The sequence below is a fragment of the Leptonotus elevatus genome, chromosome 15, assembly GCF_054856555.1.
Source record: "Leptonotus elevatus isolate MCC_2025b chromosome 15, RoL_Lele_1.0, whole genome shotgun sequence".
Classification (NCBI taxonomy): domain Eukaryota; kingdom Metazoa; phylum Chordata; class Actinopteri; order Syngnathiformes; family Syngnathidae; genus Leptonotus; species Leptonotus elevatus.
The window spans coordinates 2,996,259-3,020,028 of NC_141253.1; the positions used below are offsets into that span (position 1 = coordinate 2,996,259).

Consider the following 23,770-nt stretch of genomic DNA (forward strand, 5'->3'; position numbering starts at 1 on the left):
GGGGGTTATATTCCGAGAAAAAAATAGGAAATTAATTTGCCACTTTATAAAGTGAAAAAAAACCTCACAAATGTACGACTTTGTAAGGTGGCAAATTTCCGACTTTAAAAAGTGGCAAATTTGCGAGAGAGAAAAACTTGCAAATATGCGACTTTATAAAGTGGCAAATTTGCGAGAGAAAAATCACAAACGTGCGACTACACAGTGGCAAATTTGCGAGAGCGAAAAACTCACTAATGTGCAAGTTTATGAAGTGGCAAATTTGCGACTTTATAAAATGGCAAATTTTTCGAGAGAAAAAAGTTGGAAACTTACGACGAATACACCTAGCGTAGTTATAGTCTAATGTGAGGATTCGTCTGTGGTTAATGGGACACTGTTTATAAAATGAAAAGGCAGGATGGAGACGGATTCATTCTTAATTTCAACTTTACTTGTCATACACGGCAGCGAGAGCGACAACACTTCCTGATTCCCTATCAGCTGACTAAACACTAACCAATCAGAAGCTAGCATACTTTAGGTAAATGCAAGTGAATGACGGAGAGCAGCAGATTCGACACATCAACTTAGCTACTTGTACAAAAAATACCAAAATGTATGAATGTGTAAATAATAATTCTGGAAACGTTATTTTATTTGAACAAATGAACTTAAATACTTGATCCTCAGGGGTGTGGACCTTCGCAAAGCGAGGCGTCTTTGTCGCTGGCCAGTGGCCGTACACGACGCTTCAAAGTGTGAATGCTTAACATGATATGCTTAAAGTCATTACTATCTCCTTATTTAAAAACCCGACCGGAAAGTATTGGCACAAACATCTGAGTAGTTTGCTACATGTATTTTTCGTAAGTTTCTGAATTTTACTTCGAGAGTTTTTTTTTCCCCTCAAGATATTGCCCCCGCCCTCTAAAAAAATCAAATATATTTATACGTGGCCTTAATACGAAGTCGTAGCATGGTGTTATATAAACTGTACGGGGGGAAAAAAATGCAAAATGGCCGGAGTTCCATGTTTACGTTTCAGCTGAACCTTTTTATTTTGTTTTAAACTCGACTTGATATGAATTGTAAAAAAAAGCAACCGTGTTTACAGTAGACTTAAAAATGTGGTCACGAGACATTCAAATGTTTACATTCTAGACCAACGATAACTCGATGTCTCAAATTCTGGCTTAGTAACAAGTCGGGAATCTTCTTGAATTTGTCATTTATTTGACTTCGGCCGTTGAAATTAGCTGAGGACAAACAAAGAAGTCATCGCTTTGTTTGTTGCCGCAGCTGCTGTGACAAAAGTTCAATCCAAACTTTTGTCGACTTCATTTGCGCACAAAGCTAATGAGCTAACTATAGCCACACGCTCACACTTTGAAGATATTTACAAGCGGCTTGTAGCACGCATGCAAATGATGAAACGAGTGTTAAATATGGAGCGCCTCGTGTCCTCTTGAGTCGCTCTTTACGCCAAATCCCGCGGGGTGTCCTTTGGCGCCAGGCTACGGAGAGCCGCTAGCTAAAATTAAGCCTCGACGTCGGCTCGTCGTTGGGCTTCAGTTTTGCTGCATAAACAACAGCAACATTTTGTCGAGAGAAGTCGGTAAGACGTCCCCCGACCTGCCGTTTCTCCGCCCAGAATCCTAATCGGCGCGTAATCACGGGAGGAGCCGGAACGCGATCTGGGGAGTGGAATTTATTCAGCCCGTGCGGCGGCAAGTCGGCGCTTCCTAATCGTGATTTATTAACACTTGCCGTGTCGCGCTGCTTCTGTTTTGCAGTTGTGCAACAGCAGCACATTGAAAAAGGTTAATATTTGTGCTGAAAATGAGCAATGTTGCCTCAACCCAGCACAGCCTAATGATTGAACTTTTGCCTCTGCACGGAGACGAATGACATTCTGACCACACACACACAATTTAAGAACCAATTAATTATTGTTTTAATATTTAATTTCAGTGCTGTCCAAACATGAAACCGACTGCAACCTGTTTGTTAAATGCAGTGGCTCAGTTATAAGCCTGAATTTTCAGATAAATAAATACATTTTCATACAAATCCTACAGTGTACATGTACAAGTTTACTGATTAGTATTTTCTAAATTTGAGTTTAAATTTTTTTCGCAATAATCAATTTATAGATTCGTATCGGAATCGAATCGTGATACGTATCGGAATCGAACCGTGATACCAATCGAATCGCCAGGTACGAGGCAATTCACACCCCGACTACCAAGGTTATTTTAGTGAACTAAAACTAACGAAAAAACTAAAATTCCAAAAACAATTTTGTTAACGAAATTAAATAAAAACGAAAATGCTTATTAAAAAAACGAAAACTATCTGAAACTACATTTTATGTTTACAAAACTAACTAAAACCAACTGTAATCATAGCAAAAATGTCCTTCGTTTTAGTCTTTGCTAATCAGCTTAAGCCTGAGCCTTTGGGAATGTTTTATTTTGATATTAACCGGAATAAGGACATTTGATAGTGTGTCACACAAAAGGGACGTCATCGAGCAGCAGCCAATAGAAAAGGAATCGAATCGTGATACGTATCGGAATCGAATCGTGATACCAATCGAATCGCCAGGTACGAGGCAATTCACACCCCGACTACCAAGGTTATTTTAGTGAACTAAAACTAACGAAAAAACTAAAATTCCAAAAACAATTTTGTTAACGAAATTAAATAACAACGAAAATGCTTATTAAAAAAACGAAAACTAACTGAAACTACATTTTATGTTTACAAAACTAACTAAACCCAACTGTAATCATAGCAAAAATGTCCTTCGTTTTAGTCTTTGCTAATCAGCTTAAGCCTGAGCCTTTGGGGAATGTTTTATTTTGATATTAACCGGAATAAGGACATTTGATAGTGTGTCACACAAAAGGGACGTCATCGAGCAGCAGCCAATAGAAAAGCACCTTCGGATGACGTTGCTCCCATGGTGTTTTTTTAAATATTGCGGACATTTAATCCACTTTCTTTTTTTTTTTTGAACTAAAACTAATACTGACCAACGTGGCTTTTTCTCCTCCATCCAAAGCAGCCCAGCAGACAACGCCAGCGTTCCTATCTTTGTCGACTTCCCGCTCTGATAACCTCGGAGAGATGGCATTTAAACAGTTATTTGAAAAGTGGGGGACTCTAAACATTGACTCACCGGCGAGCATGCTAATGAGCCGAGTGTTTGCTTGTACATTAATTGATGCAATGGGACAGGTATTCCCTTTTTTGAAGACATTTCTCTTCTTTTTCTCACTACTTTTGCTTCACGAAAAGCATCTCGGAAAGAAAAGAAAAAAAAAAAGGCAACTTTGGGTTTCTTGGCTTCTTCCGCCAGACTGCAGCACTTGTGACATTTAAGCCATGCAAAACAGCCGCGCATTATTCCCCCCCGTTCCCCTCGAAAAGTTGGCCTCGCACAAATGTCAACGTGACAAACAAGTATGTGCTGAACTCCGGACTGTAAGAATGTTATTTATTTGTTTGTTTGGGCTTTTGTCTGCTTCCGGGCCCGTGTGGTTAGCAGAAGGCAGCAATTGATGGATGAGTGCAAAGCTGCAAACAAATCAGAGCATCGGGGGGGGCAGAGTTATTGTGTCTATACATTTTTTTGCCAGTAGAAGAGGGGGGGGTCCTTCCGCGACCTTATGAAAGAATTAGTTTTATGATGCGTTATCAAAGTTCACCGGCATGCTCCAGCCACATTTATTGAAAACTCAAATGTTGTTATTTGTATTAAAGTTCAAATAGTTAGCAACTGGACTTAATCTCTAGGACAAATTCATCTTTTAAGGACCCTTGAAAATGGTCCAAATTACCCTAAAATGTAGGAGTGGAAATCTTTCACTGTCTCACGATTCGATTCCGATTTTTGGGTCTGTGATTAGATTCAGAACGTTTTTTGTTCCAAAATGATTTGATTGACAATGATTTCAATTTATAGATGTGCAAAGAATCGTCATGATCTACTCCAGTCTGTCTCGCTAACGCTAATTAGCGCGCTACTCGACCAATCTATAGTCGATTGTTGCGATTTTTTAATTTTTTTACTCAAAATTTTGAAAATACTTATCAGTAGTGATGGGAAAATGAAGCTTCATGAAGCACTTGTGATATTTTTTAACTCCTCTATATGGCACTCTTGGTTTAAAGGTACTTAGCTAGCTAGCTAAACAGCTAACCAGACAGACTGACAATAAAGCTTCATGAAGCACTTGTGAGATTTTTTTACTCCTCTAGAGGGCACTCTTGGTTTAAATGTGCCAGCTAGCTAGCCAAACAGCTAACCAGACAGTCAGACAGACAGACAATGAAGCTTCAGGAAGCACTTGTGATATTATTTGACTCCTCTAGATGGCACTCTTGGCTTAAAGGTGCTAGCTAGCTAGCTAAACAGCTAACCAGACAGACGGACAATAAAGCTTCATGAAGCACTTGTGATATTTTTTTGGCTTCTCTAGATGGCACTCTTGGTTTAAAGATGCAGTTTTACTTTAACGTGACTTTTTCTTTCTACTCTCTAACGTGGCTACAACTTAACAGTGTATCAGAACGCGGGGAAACACACTGCCCCTAAGTGGCCAAATCGGGTACAACATGAACAGCGCTCTCAATAAAGGCACACACAAACAAGGGCATGGCAAAATAAAATAATTTAAATCAAATCGATTTTGGGACATTTAAAATGCACGCCCCTGCTAAAATGGCGGCTGCAACCAAAATGGCGGACCTCGTGTGTCTTTGGGAGGATCTGCTCATGATAGACATGCCTAGAGTTTTATTTTGCTCAGTTAGACTGGCTTTGGCGGGGTGAATTTGAAAATAAAACCTCTGAGCGAGAGTGCTGATATTATAGTATAAAATCTAGTGGCGGAACGATGTAAAATGGTGGCTTTTTTGTCAGGCGTCAGCCATCATTCTACATCTTAAGTGAGCTAGCACAAAACCCGAGGCGACCTCATTATGGTTTGGAGGCTGGAAATCTCAGCCAGTCTGAGCCCAGTCGAAAGCTTCCTGGCAAGCAGCTTTGGGGTTAGGACGGGTCGCGCGGTCCTGTAGGTCGATGTGGTCGCTCCGCCGAGATCTTCTTTAATGAGTCTGCAGAAGAGAGAGACGCTCCCGACGGGGAAGACGAAGGGCGCAGGTGGAGCAGGGAATTCTCTTTTTAGAGTGTGTTGTGTTCCAAGGTGTGCTGAAATAGGACTTTAGCGTCAGATCACAACCAAACCAGGAGTGCATAACTATCCTCGTTAGGTTAGCTTGGCTTAGCGTTGTAGCCCCCATAGATAGCGAGTAGCGAATATTTGAATATTATCTTTGTTAGATTGACCGCGGATTAGCATTAATTCACCTTGTTTGCTTAGCTAGCCTAACTTGGCACCATAACATTCAAATGTCACCTCCGCAACCATGAAAATACAGCTTGCTTTGTTCGCTTCTTAGGCTAAGCGTGCTAAATAACACGGCTAGCAATTTAGCAACCTCGTAACGTTTTTGCATGTTGTATATTTGTGGACCGAAATACGCATTTGTAAATAGTTTTGCTGCAATAATGGCCGCATAATATTACTGATAGTTTGTGTATCTGTTTTGCGTTCATGTTGTGTTAATTAAGTCCCCGCTGAAGATCCGGGTAGCAAATGCACCGGCAACCACCGGATGACACAGGAAAAACTGACATAACGGTCTCAGAATGACAATGGCGGTGTCGTGAAGGCCCCTCCTCCGCCTCATATCCCGCTCAGTCATCTTCACACTCAGTAAAGTCAGCACTTTTCCGCCACCATTAAATTCATCACGGCTCATTGGGGATCCACGCTGCACGCGCAACGAGTGGCGGCGGCGGCGGCGTAGCTTTTGCCACCATTTTTAAGACAATTCTTAGTCCTCATGGCAAAAAAACGTAAATCTGTGAAGCAGTCAGTTAAGGCGGCGCCGCCATGTCGGTTTAGGTTAAAATAACAGCTTCAAAGTCATCCAGGTGATAAAGTGCCTTGTCGTAAAAATAGAGGAAGCATCTCCACCGTCGCCATGTCAACCTGATTACCCGATCGGCATAATAATAAGAATTAAAGCCACCCAAAAAGGCAATTTAGTTACTTGAATAATGACAAAAATGATAATTTAACTGCTGTCTTATTAAGATATAAAGGTATTGTTGCTCCAGTTGTACTTATTATTCTGCCAACTCATGGAATTATTGAGTGGCTTTAATTCTAATGATTACTACAGCAAATAAATCACCATTTACTTATTATTATTATTATTATTATTATTCAGGGATGTCAAATTAGTGTGTTAATTTTGAGTTAATTTAAAGTTCCTTTAATGCCACTCTTTTTTTCTTTTTCTTTTTTTTTTACACACACTTTATTTAGAAAAACTGCACTGGGGGAATTCCAGTCGCAACGCAGCAGTCACGTCCACGTCAAAATTTAGCAGTAATAAATGTAATAATAATATATATATATATCTGTGGAGACTGGGGTCAAGTTGTATTTTACAATTGAAAAAATGTGCAGAGTTTCACAAGTTACTTCATGTTAAAGATTAGAGAGCTCTTATTGTGAAAAGAAAAATGCACTGAGCTGTCACCAATGTCTTACAAATGCAATGATGCCATCTAGTGGCAGAAAAATGACCAACACAAATCAATCGCACACCCGTTTTTTTACAGTACAGTAAATCTTTTTAATTTTAACTCAATTTTATGAATTATTATGAAATTACTGTCAATGACTAAAAGATGCAGCCATATTTCTATTAGTTTAACATTTTTTTCCACTTTTATGTTAACAAGACTATGAAAACTTAGAGAAAAATATTATTGTATATTTAGAACAGATATAAAATTTGCGATGAGTCATGCGATTAATTAATAATGAAAAAAAAATCGCCTGACACCCCTATTATTATTATTATTATTATTATTATTATTATACTGGAAACGGATTGGCCTTTTGAGGGGCATGAACCTCCCCAAAGAATAATCCCTGAGAAAGTTCTCCTGTTTCCCTGCTTGTGTTGCATCACGCTAACTTTTCATCCACATCCTCTCCGACAGTCGACGCACCCCCTCCTAAACTGACATAACAAATTGATCTCCTACAGGAAATTCTCACATTTAATTATTTCAGGAAAAAAACCCATAAACTTGTAATTACTATACCAGACACTTAATTGGACGCACCCCCCCCTGAAAGTCTGAGCTTTCTTGGTATTAAGCAGACGAATGCCTTGTGATCTCGCAGTGTGTTTAATATTGCATTGTTGCGAGCCTTGAATAAATAATGCGACAATCCCATGTTGAGATGTACGATTAAATGAAGCTGCTAGTGAATAAGGATTCCACTTCATACCGTACACCGTGTCACGTTCACCGCGCATGCAATTAGATAACCCGCTCGCCTCCACAGCCTCCATGATTTATCATGTTCACCCACTCTTGCTGCATAATAGCTCATGGAGAGAGAAAAAAAAAAAAGCATAATTAATGTTGGGATTTTTTAAAAAATGTTTATGGACACAAACAAGTCCAGGATTTAAATATGTTTTTGTTAGCTTTTTCCCCGGGCTACTTCATAGGAATACTAATCTCCCTGCCGCTTCCTTGAGGGAATTGCCTCCCTCCCTTGAAGGGTTTTTTTTCCCGCCCTTTCTGTATTTTCCCACAAGCAATTATGGCCTGGCTGATTTCGCTTGTCTTTCTCGGAGCCTGCTTTCCAGCCATGTTGAGATGTGGGTCAAGGAAAGCAGCGTCCCCGGCTGGTGAATGGCCGGAACTGCGTCTTTGGTGTCCTGGAGTCGTTCTTGGGGGGGCCTCAACACGTCTCAAAACTGATAAACAACTTGTCTATTATACTTGGAGGCTTAAATAAATCTCAAGGATCCGTGCTCAGAAATGAGCAGGAAGTTGGCCATTTTGTACTTGGACAAACGGCATTTTGGGAATCTGGCCAAAATGAACCCTATTTGGAAGCAGCTATACTAGCCAATGGCTAAATTGCTCAGCTTTAATGCCTATGCTGTCTAATTTGGGCAATGCATGGTGTTGAAGTTTGATGATCATTTTGAAGATTCAGAAAGTTAATTTAAGTAAATTTTAGGGGTGTCAGGTGATTAAAACTTTTAATCTTAATTAATCGCATGACTTCAACAGTTAACTCACGATTAATCGCAAATGTTCCGATCTGTTGTAAATGTACAATAAAATATTTTTTTCGAGGTTTTCACACTTGTTAACATAGATGTTGAAAAAAATTTAACTAATAGAAATATGGCTGCATCTTTTAGTCATTAATACAGTAATTCCATAATAATTCAGAAAATTTAGTTAAAATTGAGGCTTTGCAAGTAAGGGGCAGTTGCATGTTAAATTTTTTTTATTGGCGTTAAAGGAACTTTAAATTAACTCAAAATGAACGCACAAATTTTGACACCCCTAGTTAATTTCTATTTCAGGTGAGTGCGAGTGCTCAGACTTCACCGGCGGGGTGACCTGCGAGCGCTGCTTGGACGGTTACTACGGCAACCCTTTGATTGGCATGCCAGGCGACTGCCAACCCTGCCCTTGCCCCGGCGGAAGCGGCTGCGTTCACGTGGTGGAGACCGATCAGGTGGTCTGCACCGACTGCCCCGCCGGACAAACGGGTGAGCGGACCGCTCCGGCGCACCGCTGTACCTAATGTTGTGTTCTGACTCCGCCCTCCCATTGGCAGGTACCCGCTGCCAGATGTGCGACGACGGTTACTACGGCGACCCGCTGGGCCGTTCGGGGACGGCGCGAGCCTGCACCAGATGCGACTGCAGCGGGAACGTGGACCCAAACGCGGTGGGCGTGTGCTACCACCTGACCGGTCGCTGCCTCAAATGCACGGGGAACACCGAGGGCGACCGCTGCCAGAGTTGCCGGCGAGGTTACTATGGCGACGCTCGCAGCGACGCACCTGGACTGAAGTGCAAGCGTGAGTAGTAAAATAGAATAGAAAATGATAATGATGAATGTTTCGTCCAATTGAATTAATACTTAGGGCTTAAAATGTTGGATATCATCTCCAGCGTGCAGCTGCAACCCGGCAGGAACCTCCGGCCACGCTATGGAGTGTCACCCTAAGACAGGAAGTTGCAAGTGCCTGGATCACGTGACCGGGCGGAACTGCAGCCAATGCGACGAAGGCTTTTTTAACCTCCAGCGCGGTGTGGGTTGCGAGAGGTAAAAAGAGATGCCAAAGAGTACTTTGGAGCACAGCTGAAGAGCTTCAGTGTTGTCCTGTTCACTCCAGGTGCACGTGTCATCCCATTGGTTCGTCAGCCCCCGCCTGCCACCCAATCACGGGACAGTGCTCGTGCAGGGGCGGCGTAGAGGGGCGGCTGTGTGACGCATGTCGAATGGGCTTCTTTGGATTCTCGTCACGTGGATGCAAAGGTACACTTTTTCTGTTTTAGTTTCAGGCATCATAATAAGAATTAAAGCTCCCCCACCCACCCCCAAAAAAGCCATACCTTTTGGCTAACTATGAAGAATTTAAGACCACCAATAGCCCATTTAGTTGCCAGATTTATTATAATAAGAATTTAGATTTATTTTTATATATTTGAAAAAATATAATAAAAAGGAGAAGATTTCCCCCAAAGGCTATTCCGTGGCGTAATAATAGGAATTAAAGACCTTTGAAGAAGAAGATTTATTTACCACAATGAGACGTAGAAGTAAAGCCTCCAAAACAAAGTGATTAAGTTGCAGGAATAAGAAGAAGAAGAAGGAAAGTCCAACAAAAGGCTATTTATTTTCTGACAAAACTACAAGAATTAAAGCCCCCCAAAAGGTCATAAAGTTGTTGGATTCGTAACAAGAACTAAAGCTCCAGTTAAACGAATGCAGTGGCCAAAATCGAAAACATCAAATTATGTCCTCAAAAAGGCCATTTAATTTCTGGAATATGAAGAAGAGTGAAAGCCACAAAAAATAATGATCGGAATTCAAATCCACCCAAAAAGAGGGCCATCCAGTTGCCTGAATAATAATTAGAAGTAAAGCCCAAAACAAAATGGGTAAATTTGCTGGAACAATAATAAGAATCAAAGGCCAATTACTTGCCACATTAATAACAATTAAAAGCCCAAGATCATTTAGTTTTCACAATATTCATTGCAGGTCAAGCACCCCAAAATAACAGTATTTACTTACCTGAATAATAGCCCTTTCAAAGGCTATTCAATTGCCAGATTAATAAGAATTAAAGTCCACAATAAGTTGATTCACTTACCACAATACAAATAAGAATAATAATGACAATAAATGCCCCCCAAAAGGTGATATAATGATAACAATTAAAGCTTTCGTCTTCCTCTTTGCCCGGCAGCCTGTGACTGCGACCCAATGGGCGCCACCTCCATGCAGTGTCACGGTAACGGCTCATGTGCGTGTCAGCCTGGCTTCACTGGCTCCAAGTGTGACAAATGCCAGCCCAACTACTTCCACCACAGAGGAACGCACCAGTGCGAGGAGTGTCCCGTCTGCTACGGATTGGTGCAGCAACAGGTGGGTTCATAACAGTGCTCACTTGTTATGAGACGACTAATAATTAAAGCCTTGCCCCCAAGAGACAATTTAGTTGCCAGACTGAACTGTAAGAATTAAAGCTACAAAATGAATATCCATTCAGCCATGCAGCCATCCAAATGATAATAATAAATATAGCTCTACATTTTTTGTTGTTGTCAAAATGAACCCCCAAAAGTCGATTTCATTATCAAATATTGAAGTCCCCCAAAAACCCAATTAGTTGTTGTATTAATAATATAAGTAAGAATTAAAGCCTCCAGAAAGGTAATTTAGCTGATTTAGTAATAATAATGAGAATTATTATGTAAAGCCCCCTCTATTGAGTTGCCAGAATAAACAGGATAAAGTAAAAAAATAAATTAAAAAAAGACAGATTAGTTTCTGGTTTATTAAGAGGAAGAATTCAAGCCACCAAAAAGATAATTTAATGCTGTAATAAATAGTAAGAAGTCAAGTCCACAAAAAGGCCAATTATTTGCTGAGGAAGAATTAAGATGATGAAATAATAAATGATTAAAAACGAGAAATAGTAGAAGAAGAAATTTAAAGCCTTGTCTATTTAGTGTAAGGTGTCTGAATATTGTTAATAAGAATTAAAGCTACAAAAAAAAAAAAAAAGTTGCTGGAATAATCAATAAGAAGTAAAGGCCCCAAAACCTCGGCCCCTGGTTGCTATCTGACACTCCCGTCCCACACCTTCCATGCCGCTGCCGGCAAAAAAGACTAACGAGCATGTCGGCTGACAAAAACGGAGACGGAGGAGGATCTTGAAAGCAAACGGGCGGGAACAGGTACGACGAATAACACATTAACCCAGTTAAAACAACGTCAGCGGTGACGAGTGTTCCAGCGCTTGCGGAGAAGAAAAACAATGCAAAGTCAGCCGTGGACAAATGTCCCGCACTTTCACTCACTTTTCCGTGAAGTCTCTCATATCTGCAGAAATTCCCGTCCCGCTTTGTTAGATATAAAGCGGCCTTTCATTCCGCACTTATCTCGCCGTTGCTATTCATTTATTCATTGCTTCTGTCGGAATGCTTCATTTCCCGCCTCGGGATGAATAAGAACAGATTCCAGTCGTGCTTTTTTTTTTGTTGTTCCGTTTTTGGGTTTGGGGTTTTTTGACACTGTGAGTGATAAATCGCGGTGTCGTTACAGGCGGAGAAGCTCAAGCTTTTTTTTTCCTCTTTTTTTTTTTTTTTTTTTCAGCCAGTGCAAAATGGGCTAAAAAGCAAGGGTGGATAAATGTCTGCTACGTTTCTGATACTACAGTGGAACATTTCCAGAAGCGACTTTGTCGGCTTATTCAGCATCAGTCCCAGTTATGACTTGACAAAAAAAAATGGAAAATGAAACTTTTGCCGACATTGTGAAAGGGGGCTAAAGATAGATGAAATCAAAGCATGTGTTCATTCCGCCGTTGTAATTCATTTATTCATTGCTTTTGCCGGAAAACTACACTCCCCCCACCTTGGAATAAATAAGTACAGATTCCCATCTTACTTTTTGTGTTGTTCTGTTTGATGCTTTTTTGACACCCTGAGTGCTCAACGGTAGCCTTCTTCCAGGCGGAGAAGCTGAGGACGCGACTGCGGGACGCCGAGAAGCTCCTGGCTCGCTTCGATTGCCGAGGCCGATTGGCCAAGCGGCGGCCCCCGCCGGGATATCCCACGTACGGGATTCACGACAACCAGCGCGACTTAGAAGCACTGCCCAACGCGCTGGAGGAATTTTTGGCCTTCCAAGGTAAAGTAGACCCTGTGGGTGTCCCACTCATTTTTATTTATTTTTTATGGGGGGGGGGGGTTTGGACAGTTTCAGCTGTGTTGATGTAAATCTAATGAAACTTTCCACTGCTTACAGTACTGTTCAGGCCAAAAGAATAAAAGTATTGCTTGTGTGCCATCTTGTGTCATCTTCAACTATGTTGAAGTGAGTTGAGTTGCTTGATTTAGACAAAAGTAGTGCTTTTCTGCCCGCTTACAGATGCTTTTCTTAAAAACAATAACCAAACGTATTTGCCAATAAATGAAAATAGTCATTATTTTGTGCCCTGCGATTGGCTGGCAACCAGTACAGGGTGTACCCCGCCTACTGCCCGAAGCCAGCTGGGATAGGCTCCAGCAACCCCCGCGACCCTTGTGAGGACAAGTGGTACAGAAAATGGATGGATGGATGGATAGTCATTATTTTGGCCGAGGAATTATGCTGAAGTGAGTTGAAGAGCTTCGTTTAATCAAAAATAGTGCATTGACACCTTCTTCTTGCATCTTGGCGCTTGTTGAAGTAAGTAGAGGAGCTTCATTTGATCAAAAGTAGTGCTTTGCTGCCATCTTGTAGCATTTAGGTGCTAAAGGACTATGCTGAAGTGAGTTGAGGAGCTAAAATTAGACAAAACTAGTGCTCTGCTGGCATCTAGGTGCCAAGGAACTATGTTGGAGTTGAGTTGAAGAACCTCATTTAGACAGAAGTAGTGCTTTGCCGCCATCTGATGGCATCTTGGTACAAAGTCGGTCTGTTGAAGTGAGTTGAGAGGAGCCTCATCAAGACAAAAGTAGTGCTTTGATGCCATCCTGGTGCTGAGGAACTAGGCTAGAGTTGAGTTGAGGAGCATAATCTAGACAAAAGTAGTGCTTTGATGCCTTTTGATGATCTTGTAGCATCTTCGTGCCATGGAACTATGTTGGAGTAAATTTAGGCGCTCCATTTATTCAAAAGTAGTGCTTTGATGCCATCTTGTGATATCTTGGACAGGAAGTCTGTTGAAGTGAGTTGAGGAGCTTCGTCTCGACAAAAGTAGTCATTTGGCGCCATGTTGGTGCCAAGGAATTAAGTCCAAATGATTTTAAGAGTTACCTATCGACAAAAGCAGTGCTTTTACGCCATTTTTATGGGGGCATCAATGACCTGTGGCAAATATATTATTATTATTATTATTATTATGTAATGTGTCTCGTTTTTTGTTGTTGTGACCAAATGTAATCCCGAATAAATTTGTGTTCATAAACCTGACGTAAGATCCTGCAAAGTGGGAAATGCGGTACTTCCTGCTTGTCTGGAGCACACGCATCACATCCGTGCTTCACCGTCATTACAAACACGATTGCAAATGTACGCTGTTAATATTTCATGTGTGGGAAGGAATATATGGCACGCCGCCATTGCCCCCCCCCCAACCCCCCATACACCTTATTTGAATATTTCCCTGCAAAACGCAGCCCTGACTCTCTCTCATACTTGCAACCGTGCTTCCAGAGGCTCAGGAGGCCTTCGTGCAACAATTCTCCTCACTGGAGGCGTCCACGGGCGCCCTGGCGGCCCGGCTGCGCGACCTGGCGGCCGCTGTGAACTGCAGCGTGGGCACCAAAGGAGAAGAGGAAGAAAAGGGGGAAGAAAAGCGAGCAGGCGCGTGTCGGGCTGTAGCCGCCATTGCGCAGGTTGTCGGCGAGTCCCGGACGCAGCTGCAGCAGGCCACAAAGGACCTGGATAACATGGTGGGTGACTTCGACAATAGTCATTGGCTGACTTTTATTGAACCAAGAAACATCAAATCAAAGAATTTTCACTTGTGGACGCGGCACTTCATAAAAAGTACATTGCGTTATGTGGCTACATCAACTTACACAAATTGCAGAAATCGCCACTTTGCCTGCACACTCGAGGATGTGCAGCTCAACCGAAGCTAATGCTAGTAGCAAACGCTAATTTATGCATCCAACAAAATTCAATGCAGCTCTGCTTACCTTTTGTTTGATGGATTGATTGATTGGGGTGTCACATGCTTGAAAGTGGCTCTGGATCTTGCCCAGCCAAGCTCATCCAGTCATGGGCGCGGGTTTTATCTAAATTAGATTAAATTGTGACAACAGAATTTGGCAAAAAAAATGCAAAAAACAAAAAATGTTAATGGCTCGGACACATTAAAAAAAAAACAGCAGATAGCTCGTTTATCAGCGGGGATACGTTTTCAACCCTACCCAGGACAATCTACAATATAGAGAGACTTTATGAAAACTATCACTGTCAACAAATGTAACTATTGTATAGCAGCTGCAAGCTTAATGCTAACACATAAAGTGAAACGCCATTGACAGGCTAATGGGAATTAGCAACCTCCAATCAAGTGATACTTAACTCATTCACTGCCATTGACGGCTATAGACGTCAAAAATTAATTTGAACTATTTCTATTAGTTTAACATTTTTTCTACTTTTGTTAACAAGAGTATGAAAATCTTTTTCTTTTTTTTTTTTACTGTACATTTAGAACAGATATAAAATTTGTGATTAATTGTGAGTTAACTATTGAAGTCATCCGATTAATTATGATAAAAAAAATTATCGAATTTTTAATCCTCTTTAAGTCGCGTCAGGCGATTAAAATTTTTAATTGTAATTAATTGCATGACTTCAATAGTTAACTCACGATTAATCACACATTTTATATCTGTATTTCTAAAAAAAAAAAATCTAGGTTTTCATACTCTTGTTAACAAAAGTGGAAAAAAAATGTTAAACTAATAGAAATAGTTCAAATGAATTTTTGACGTCCTTAGCCGTCAATGGCAGTTTAAACACACGGGGGGGCGCCAACGCGTACTGTACAACAATCCTCACCCAAATATCGTCTCTGTGCCAATTATTTGTCAGTGACATGTTTCAAACGATATTCGGCGGTGTCGCCGTTGAGTTTTCGGTCATACGTGTTCGATGGTGTGCTTTTAAGGCGGCTGTGTAACAAGATTGCTTCCAACCTTGTGGAGCGCAGCCACCTTTTTTTATAAAGCCACAAAATCCCCACCAAAGCAAACCTTCAAAGCAAATCTTTTCATTCCTCATCCAACCTCCTCCTCTTCATCCTTCTCCACCTTTTGAGAGGCAAAGTCAGCAGGGAGGGGGGGGGGGAATGTGACACCAAAAAATGCGCAGTATGTGCAGGCGGGGAAGGAAGGGATCCATTGTTGATTTATTATTTACGTATTTGTTTAATTTGCATGATCCCAAATAAAATAGAGACATAACTCCAGGGATTTTTTTTTTTTTTTTTTTTGCCCCCGCTTTGAACCGTGCGGGATATTAAAAAGTTCACAAGGTGAGCCTTGCTACTTGGCAGGCCACCATTTTCCCGCTGAGCTGTGACTGCTTCTGTGAATGGTGCAAGACTTTCAAAGTTTTTTATTTTATCTCCATTTGTACTTTTTGGTAGGCATATCTATCAAAAATTTATTTAAAAAAAAAAATTGACCAACAAAAATGGCTTAAAAGGAACCCCGCTCTATATTATTCATGTAACATAATTATGAGATAAATTTTTCAAAAATCATTTCCAGTTTGATACATTTTGTAGAAACTTTATTTGGACGTACGCCGCCATTGTTATTTACGGCGCAAGTTAAGTCTCGTAGCGTTCCTAAAGAAACGACATGCTCTCGTCATTCACCAGAGAGTTTTGATCGTCCCTTTAGGAACGCTACGGAAACTTACCTTGCTTTCTTAATAGCCGTTCGCCATTGCTCGGCAGAGAGCCAGCCGCCATTCGACGTCACTGCGCACTGAATGCGTTGCGACGTATGTAACAATCATCCAGATAAAGTTTCTACAAAATGTATTTAACTGGAAAATTATTTTTGAAAAATGTATCTCATAATTATGTTGTATAAATAATATAGAGCAAACTTGTCATGACAGTCGGGGTTCCTTTAAAGAAGCCATGCCTGAAAAGAAACAGTAAGTCTGCCATTTTGTTTTGGAGTGGCCGTTTTAGGGGTTATTTTGGTCATTTCCAAGTTCCCTCTGGAAATTGTAATTATTGATACTCTCAGTAGGATCCCCTGATTTTTTTTTTATTATTGTTATTTCTAATTCAGCTCAAAGCCAGTTTCACTTTGCAACATATTTGGTAGGTAGTAGATGCTCAAAAAGACATGATGTCGGCCATTTTGTTTTGAATTGGCCATTTTAGGGTTATTTAAGCCATTTCCGTGTTACTTCAAGGACAAAGTTGTCCTGGAGATTTTTGTCCAATTGCTACCAAATTTCATCCATGTGTGTTTAAATACTGTAGACCTTTTTTTTTTTTTGTAGGTGATTTTGTGTTGGTAGATCTTGACTACAAAATAAAAGACAAGTCTCTAATCTCTCAGCAGTGTTAAGTAGTATTCCCTAAAAAGTTTGAAAATCCCACTAGTTTAGCATAAAAAGAAATTGGGCAGACTTATCTGTTACAAGGAGACCCACAAAAAAAATCTCAGTAAATGCTCCATTTTGGTTTGAAGCCCATGTATTGATTTTTTTTCCCTATTTTTAGATCATCCCTTTTGAGGTTGATTCAGGACCAAATCAATGGAAGATGACGGTCAACGAGTCTCAAGCGCTCACGAAAAGGTGCGTTGCAATACAACCATCACGGCGCCACGCTTTTGCGATGCGCCGCTCGCTCAATACTTCACAATACGCGTAAGAGCTTTCCCGGAAAGCCGCCTCGGCTTGAAATGTTTATCCGCTTGCCGGGGTTGCTGTCGTTCTACGCGCCTCCGTCTGCCTTTGTAGCCACGGAGATGCCGCGGAGCGCATGGAGGTCGTGGCCGGCAGGGCGCTCGCCGCTTCAAAGCGCGCCTTCAGCTTGCTGATGGAGCTCCTGCAGGACAACTCCACCGACGAGTACATCGCGGCTCTGACGCGACGGTAAGCAGAGGAGTGTGCGCTCACTCCGTTGTTGTTTGCTGTCAAAGCCCAAAAATCAAATAAAGGCAATTATGCATTGTGTATTTTAAAACGTTGCCGTAGGAATGCCGCAACTAGCTTCATGCTAACAACAGGCAAGGCCGTTAATAGGCTAACGAATATAATATAATATAATATAATATAATATAATATAATATAATATAATATAATATTTGCAGTTTTACTGGAACCCAGAGAGGTGGCGACTCGTACTCTTTGGTGTCTTAGTAGACGGTGTTATACTGCCCCCTGGAGGTCCAAAGCGGGCACACCATAAGGAGCAGCACACTAATGAAGCAGTCAATTATGATGAACCAACAATTTTATTCTTAAAATTCTATATTATGTTAATAGTAGGTGTGTTCATTTTGAGTTAATTTAAAGTTCGCTTTTTTTTTTAACGCCCGATTAATGAAAGCCTTTACTTGGGTAATTCCAGTTGCAAGGCAGCAGACACGTCCGCGTCAAAATTTAGCAGTAATAAATTGAACAATAATGCATATATTTGTGGAGACTAGGGTCAATAATTTCATGTTGAAGATTAGATAGCTCTTAATATGAAAAGAAAAATGCAGCTGTCACCGTCTTACAAATGCCATCTAGTGGCACAAAAATGATTTCAACACAAATCAATATATCACACTCGTTTTTTACAGCACTGTACATCTTTTTAATTTTAACTCAGTTTGATGAATTATTATGAAATGACTGAAATATGCAGCCATATTTCTATTAGTTTAACATTGGTGTTAACAAGAGTATGAAAACTTAGGAAAAAAATGTTTTATTGTATATTTTATTGTACATTTAGAACAGATATAAAATGTGTGATTAATTGTGAGTTAGCTATTAAAGTCATGCGATTAATTACATTTTTTTTTTTATTCGCCTGGCACCCCTAGTTAATAGTCTGTTTTTATAAAGTCAAATATTATAAAGTGCTACTTTTTTAATTAAAAAACAGATCAAAAAAAAAATTTTTTTTTTTTTGAAGAGACTAAAACGTATTAATGGCATTTCCATTCATTTCATTGGGGAAACATGATTTGAGATTCAAGTGTTGAGCATGGCTTTGGAACCAATTGAACTTGGAAAATTCAGTCCCCAAAGCAAGTTTCATTCATCTTTGAGTAGACACACGACCACAACCGAATGAGTACGCCATTTTGGTTTTGAAAACAAATTACAAATTACAAATGAATTATACCAGATAGAAGCCATTTGTCATTTAAAGGGTAGTTTGAATTCTAATCCTAACCTGATGATTTCTTGAACCTCCAAATAGAATTTCCCGCTGTAAAAAAAATAATATATCCTAAATCTCAGACAATCCAGCTTAAAACAAAAAAAAACTGGCATAATTATGAAATATGGCGTGTTTCAGAATGACACAGATGCAGCAGCAGAGGCAAAATCTGACCGCTTGGGCCAACCAAAGTGCTGCCCATGACAAAACCCTCCAGCAGGACGCCGTCAGGCTGCAGCTCGCCCTCACTAACATCACGTCGCAGCTCAGTCGCACAAACGCCGGCCATGCACTTGCTGAGGTAAGTCCGTCGAGCGGCGAGAATTTGAATCGTCGCCGGTAGTTTTATAGCATGAAAAGCTGCGTGATCGATTAGTATCGTTTTTTCTGCTGCTTGCGCGCCATAACCGAGGTTGTGCTTCCCGTTTAGCGGGGCGGCTCACTGCCGGAAAAGACTCAAGAACTGGATCGAAGCATCCGGTCCAAAGACGACCTCATCGGCAAGATCACAAACGACACTCGCGCCCTGTCGGAGGCCGTCGGCCACAAGCGGGAAATTGCGAACGGCGCAGCAGAGGTGATTCAACGCGCGGCAATGTTAGCGGCTAACGTTAGCGTGCTGATTGTTGTTTTGATTTCTGCAGCTGCAAGCTCGCGCTCATTGGGCCAAACTGGTCGCCTTGGCTTCAGTGGTGGCGGGAAAAGGGGCGGAGTCGGAAGGAATCGGCCTGCAACGGGATCTTAAAAGTGAGGATCGCTTGAGGCGATGGAAAAAAAAACAATCCGAGAGAAAAGTCTATCTACGGTCGAGCACCAGACGAAAATAATTAATTGACCAAAAATGACGATTCCTGAAGCACTTGACAAATTCTTTGGTGGATTATTAAAATGTATTTTACGGCGACAAATGAGCATTTCATGCACAAAGTATCTATTTTGTGGCCACAAATTATTATTTTATGCACGTTACCCACAAATACGGATTTCGTGCCCACTTTATAACTATTTCGTACCAAAAATTTGGTATAACGTGTGCACAAAATAGTAATTTATGGTCACAAATTTTTATTTTATGCACACAAATGTAATTGATGGCCACAAATTATTATACAGTGCATAACATTAAACCTTTTTTGTGACCAAAAATTCATATTTCACGTGCACGTTATGCATATTTCGTGGCCACAAATTAGTATTTTATGCACACGTTATATCGTTACCCACAAATTTGGATTTATATCATATCCATATAAATATTGGGGGTTCCAGGCAATTACATTTTTGAATCGTATGACTTCAATAATTAACTCCCGATTAAAGGGAGTCCCCGAGTTGCGTCCGAGTTGCGTTCTTACGCTGGCGACGTAACCTGAAATTTGACTTAAGTCGGTTTTCACCAGTAAAGTCGACGTTTACATCAAAATACTTTGTACAGTCATTTTTTTAAAAACATATTTGTGCGATGCGGAGGATGCCGGAACCAATATTTCATGTTTCCACACGGACATTCGTCGAGCTAATTCAAACTTAAACACGGAAATGTGACGCGGCTGATGGACGTCCGTTGCTGGAGGTAACAACAACGTAACTTTAAATCACTTTAAAATGGCGTGATTACTGTGGGAAATTAACGTAAAAGACTACAGACAAGGCACCGTAAAGTCGAAAAGACGTAGGTCGCGTGCGACAAAACTCGAGGACTCCCTGTAATCACAAATTTGATATCTGTTCTAAATGTGGAATAAAATACGTTTTCATACTCTTGTTAGCAAAAAAGTAGAAAAAAAATGTTAAACTAATAGAAATATGGCTGCATCTTTGAGTCATTGATACAGCAATTTCATAATTCATCAAAATTAAAAAGATGTAATGTACTGTAAAAAGCGAGTGTGTTATACAGTATTGATTTGTGTAGAGGTCATTTTTTTCTGCCACTAGATGGCATAATTGCGTTTGTAAGACATTGGTGACAGCTCAGTGAATTTTCTCTTTTCATATTAGGAGCTGTCTAATCTTTAACATGAAGTAAGTTGTGAACCTTTTTAAAATTGTAAAATACAACTTGACCCCAGTCTCCACAAATATATGCATTATTATGACATTTGTTACTGCTTAAATGATGACGTGACTGGAATTCCCCCAGTACAGGCTTTACAAGAAATGGGCGGTCATTTATTGCGCATTAAAAAAAAATTGTGGCGTTAAAGGAACTTAAATTTACTCCAAATGAACGCACTCATTTTGACGCCCCGAATAATTATGGTCCAAATGTTCCACCCAGACATGGTGCGCGAATGGCCCCGTCTGCAGGCCCACACCAGGACTGCGATGAAGAAGAAGAAGCCCCTGGAGGAAAAAGTTCTGACCGGCGTCACCAAGCTGGCCTCGGAGATCCAAGAGATACTTCAGCCTGCGCGGGAAAACTCCCGCCTTGCCCAAAATGCCTCGCGGGAAGCAGAACGTACCGCCGACGCCGTAGCTGAGGTGCAAAAATCCCAACCACAGCTCGAGAGATTTATTTTTATATTGTGTTTTTTTTATTTCTATTATTTTATTTTATTATGTATTCATCGTGATTTGATTATCAATCAAAATAATCATGTTCATTATTATTATTATTTTTTTTTTTTTCTATTGATGTTGATGTCAATTGTTAAGCACACACCGAGCGGGAATTGATCTCACGCCAGTCGCATGCAATTCAACTATGTGAACTTCTCCGCTAGAAATCGAAAGGCGTCCTGACGCAGGCCAAGCACGCGAGGACCGCCTTCGCTCACCTCAGCGCCCACGTGGAATCCGCACGGCAAAGTCTGGACGAGCACGCGTCGCGAGCCGACAGCGCAAAGTTCCACATGCCCTCCGAGGTATGGCGTCGCACACTTCGCGTGGGCCGCCCGCCCGCGCGCTTCGAGAGACGCATTTTGATCGTAAGTCTCACCGTCCTAGCTGGCGCCCCCTCTGGCCGACGTGAAGAAGGACGTGGAGGCGGCCAAGTTGCAGTTGGAGGCTTACTCGCTCGCTCTAACGGAACTCATCGGCAAAATTGGTAACGACTGCGTTCCCGCTTTAATACCTCCGCCAAGGCTAAATTAGGAGGACGATGTTGGTTCATATAGTCAAACTTAAAACGGGTTTCTCAGAATTATGGCATTTCGATTTTATCGAGAGTCCGACTTTTCCATTTGTAAATATTAGGGGTGTCAAAATGTGTGCGGAATTTTGAGTTAATTTAAAAATCCTTTAACAGCACTAAGTTTTCGAACACGTGATTACTTGGAAAGCCTTTACTGGGGGAGTTACAATTTTAAAAATGGGCAGAATTTCACAAGTGACTTCATGTTAAAGATTAGACGGCTCTTATTATGAAAAGACAAATGCACTGAGCTGTCACCAATGTCTTACATATGCATATATGCCATCTAGTGGCAGAAAAAGGACCAACACAAATCAATATCACGCTCGTTTTTTACAGTACATTACATCATTTTAATTTTAACACAATTTTATGAATTATTATGAAATTACTGTATCAATGACTAAAAGATGCAGCCATATTTCTATTAGTTTAACATTTATTTCCACTTTTGCGTGAACACGCGTATGAAAATACTGGTGCAATACATTTAGAACAGATGTAAAATTTGCGATTAATTGTGATTTAACTCATGCGAATTAATTACGATTAGAAATTGTAATCCCCTGACACCCCTATAAAATTTTAATAAAACTTTTTTGTTCATGTGGTATTTAATTTTTGGGTTGAAAAAATACCAATTTATTTAAAAAATATATATACATCTTTATTTCTGAAAAATATACTAATATACAAAATGGACTTTTTGCGGTTTTGCCATTTCCCGACCAAACTGTCGTCTCCGCACCAGACGCGAACGTGCCTCTGGAGCGTTTCCACCGCGTGCTGAACGAGACGGCGCGCCGCCTGAGCACGCTGCGCGGTAACGTGGAGGGTCCCCAGCTGGGCGTCAAGATCGAAACCCTGCGCTCGGCGGCCAAGGGCCAGCGGAGCCGCCTGGAGCTCTTGGAACAGGACGTGCGGGAGATGCTGGAGGAGAGAGACAGTCTCAGGGACATCGCCCTACATTTGCCGCCGTCCTGTGCCGAGGCCGGCGGTAAGGGGCGTGGCTAACCACTGGAACGTCTTCAGCCAGGACAAAAGGACACGCTGGTACCTTGACTTAAGAGTGGCCCGACTCTGGAGTTTTTTCAGATTTCAACTCGGTCCGTTTTGTCTTTTTGTGTTGCGCAATGTTGCTTTTGGCAGCCATTTTTAGTCTTAGACTTTTGGACGAAAAATCTTAGTAGTTTTAGTCAATCATATCTTATCATATCTTGGAAACACCCCATGTCGGATCACTAGCGAGTCGAGCTACCGCTGACCTTTGATGTCCTCGGATGTAGGCAAGGCGAGCCACAGTTCCCGATGCACTTTCAGTCGTTTATTGAACGAGAAAAAAAACTTCATGCAAAATGAGAAAGCTCACTGGAAAAAAAAAAAAAACCCCGGCTAACTTGACTACAGCTACTGATGCCATGCACTTGGCCACGCCCCTTTTGAAGGCACACATCCAACACACGAATACTACAGTATGTATAGTATTTACACTTAATAGCCACAGTCTATTTCTTTCCATTCTCTTGTATTATGTTTTTTTTTTTATACAATACAGTGCTATTTTTCTTTATTAAAAACACATTTAAAAAAAGAAAGTTGTGTTTTTTGGGGGGGCTGGGATAGATTACGGTATGTATTTTAACTCATTTCATTGGGGAAAATTATGGAAGAGGATGAGGGCCAGTGAAAAGAGAGGAAAAAAACATGACAGCATTTTCACTTTATTGTCAGAATTCTGACTTTAAAGTGAGAATTCTTACTTTATTCTCAGAACTTTAAAGTCAGAATTATTTTTGTTTTTTCTTTTTTTTCTGCCGCAGAACTTTAAAGTCTGAATTATGACTTTAAAGTCGGAATAAATGAGAATAAAGTGAGAATCCTGCTAAAAAAAAATTCTCTCCACTGGCCCCAACCCTTTTCCCTATAATTTTTTTTAAAAAAATTTAAGTATCACTTCATGACTTCTTACTCTGAAATTACTGTTAACATCAATTTTTCTTGAAAATGTATGACTATTCTCACAAAAAAATTATTTTTTTCCCTTTTATTTTGAGTAGTCATACATGTTCAATTAAAAAGTCATCTGCGTTGT

General features: G+C 40.7%; 1 protein-coding gene across 2 annotated transcripts in view; it reads left to right on the forward strand.

The window, feature by feature from the left end:
* The window catches only part of lamc3 (laminin, gamma 3), an 86,616-nt gene extending 63,363 nt beyond the window's left edge, over nt 1-23,253 (forward strand). For both annotated transcript variants that reach the window (XM_086096258.1, XM_086096257.1), the window contains exons 13-28: nt 8,470-8,658; nt 8,727-8,972; nt 9,067-9,220; nt 9,291-9,433; nt 10,371-10,549; nt 12,142-12,319; nt 13,829-14,067; nt 16,881-16,957; nt 17,123-17,257; nt 18,681-18,843; nt 18,973-19,119; nt 19,187-19,289; nt 20,824-21,026; nt 21,269-21,409; nt 21,492-21,591; nt 22,430-23,253. In XM_086096258.1, the coding sequence (XP_085952384.1) occupies nt 8,470-8,658; nt 8,727-8,972; nt 9,067-9,220; nt 9,291-9,433; nt 10,371-10,549; nt 12,142-12,319; nt 13,829-14,067; nt 16,881-16,957; nt 17,123-17,257; nt 18,681-18,843; nt 18,973-19,119; nt 19,187-19,289; nt 20,824-21,026; nt 21,269-21,409; nt 21,492-21,591; nt 22,430-22,692 (2,660 nt within the window). In that variant the 3' untranslated portion in view covers nt 22,693-23,253. The remainder of the gene's footprint in view (nt 1-8,469; nt 8,659-8,726; nt 8,973-9,066; nt 9,221-9,290; nt 9,434-10,370; nt 10,550-12,141; nt 12,320-13,828; nt 14,068-16,880; nt 16,958-17,122; nt 17,258-18,680; nt 18,844-18,972; nt 19,120-19,186; nt 19,290-20,823; nt 21,027-21,268; nt 21,410-21,491; nt 21,592-22,429) is intronic.
* Nucleotides 23,254-23,770: the final 517 nt, after the last annotated feature.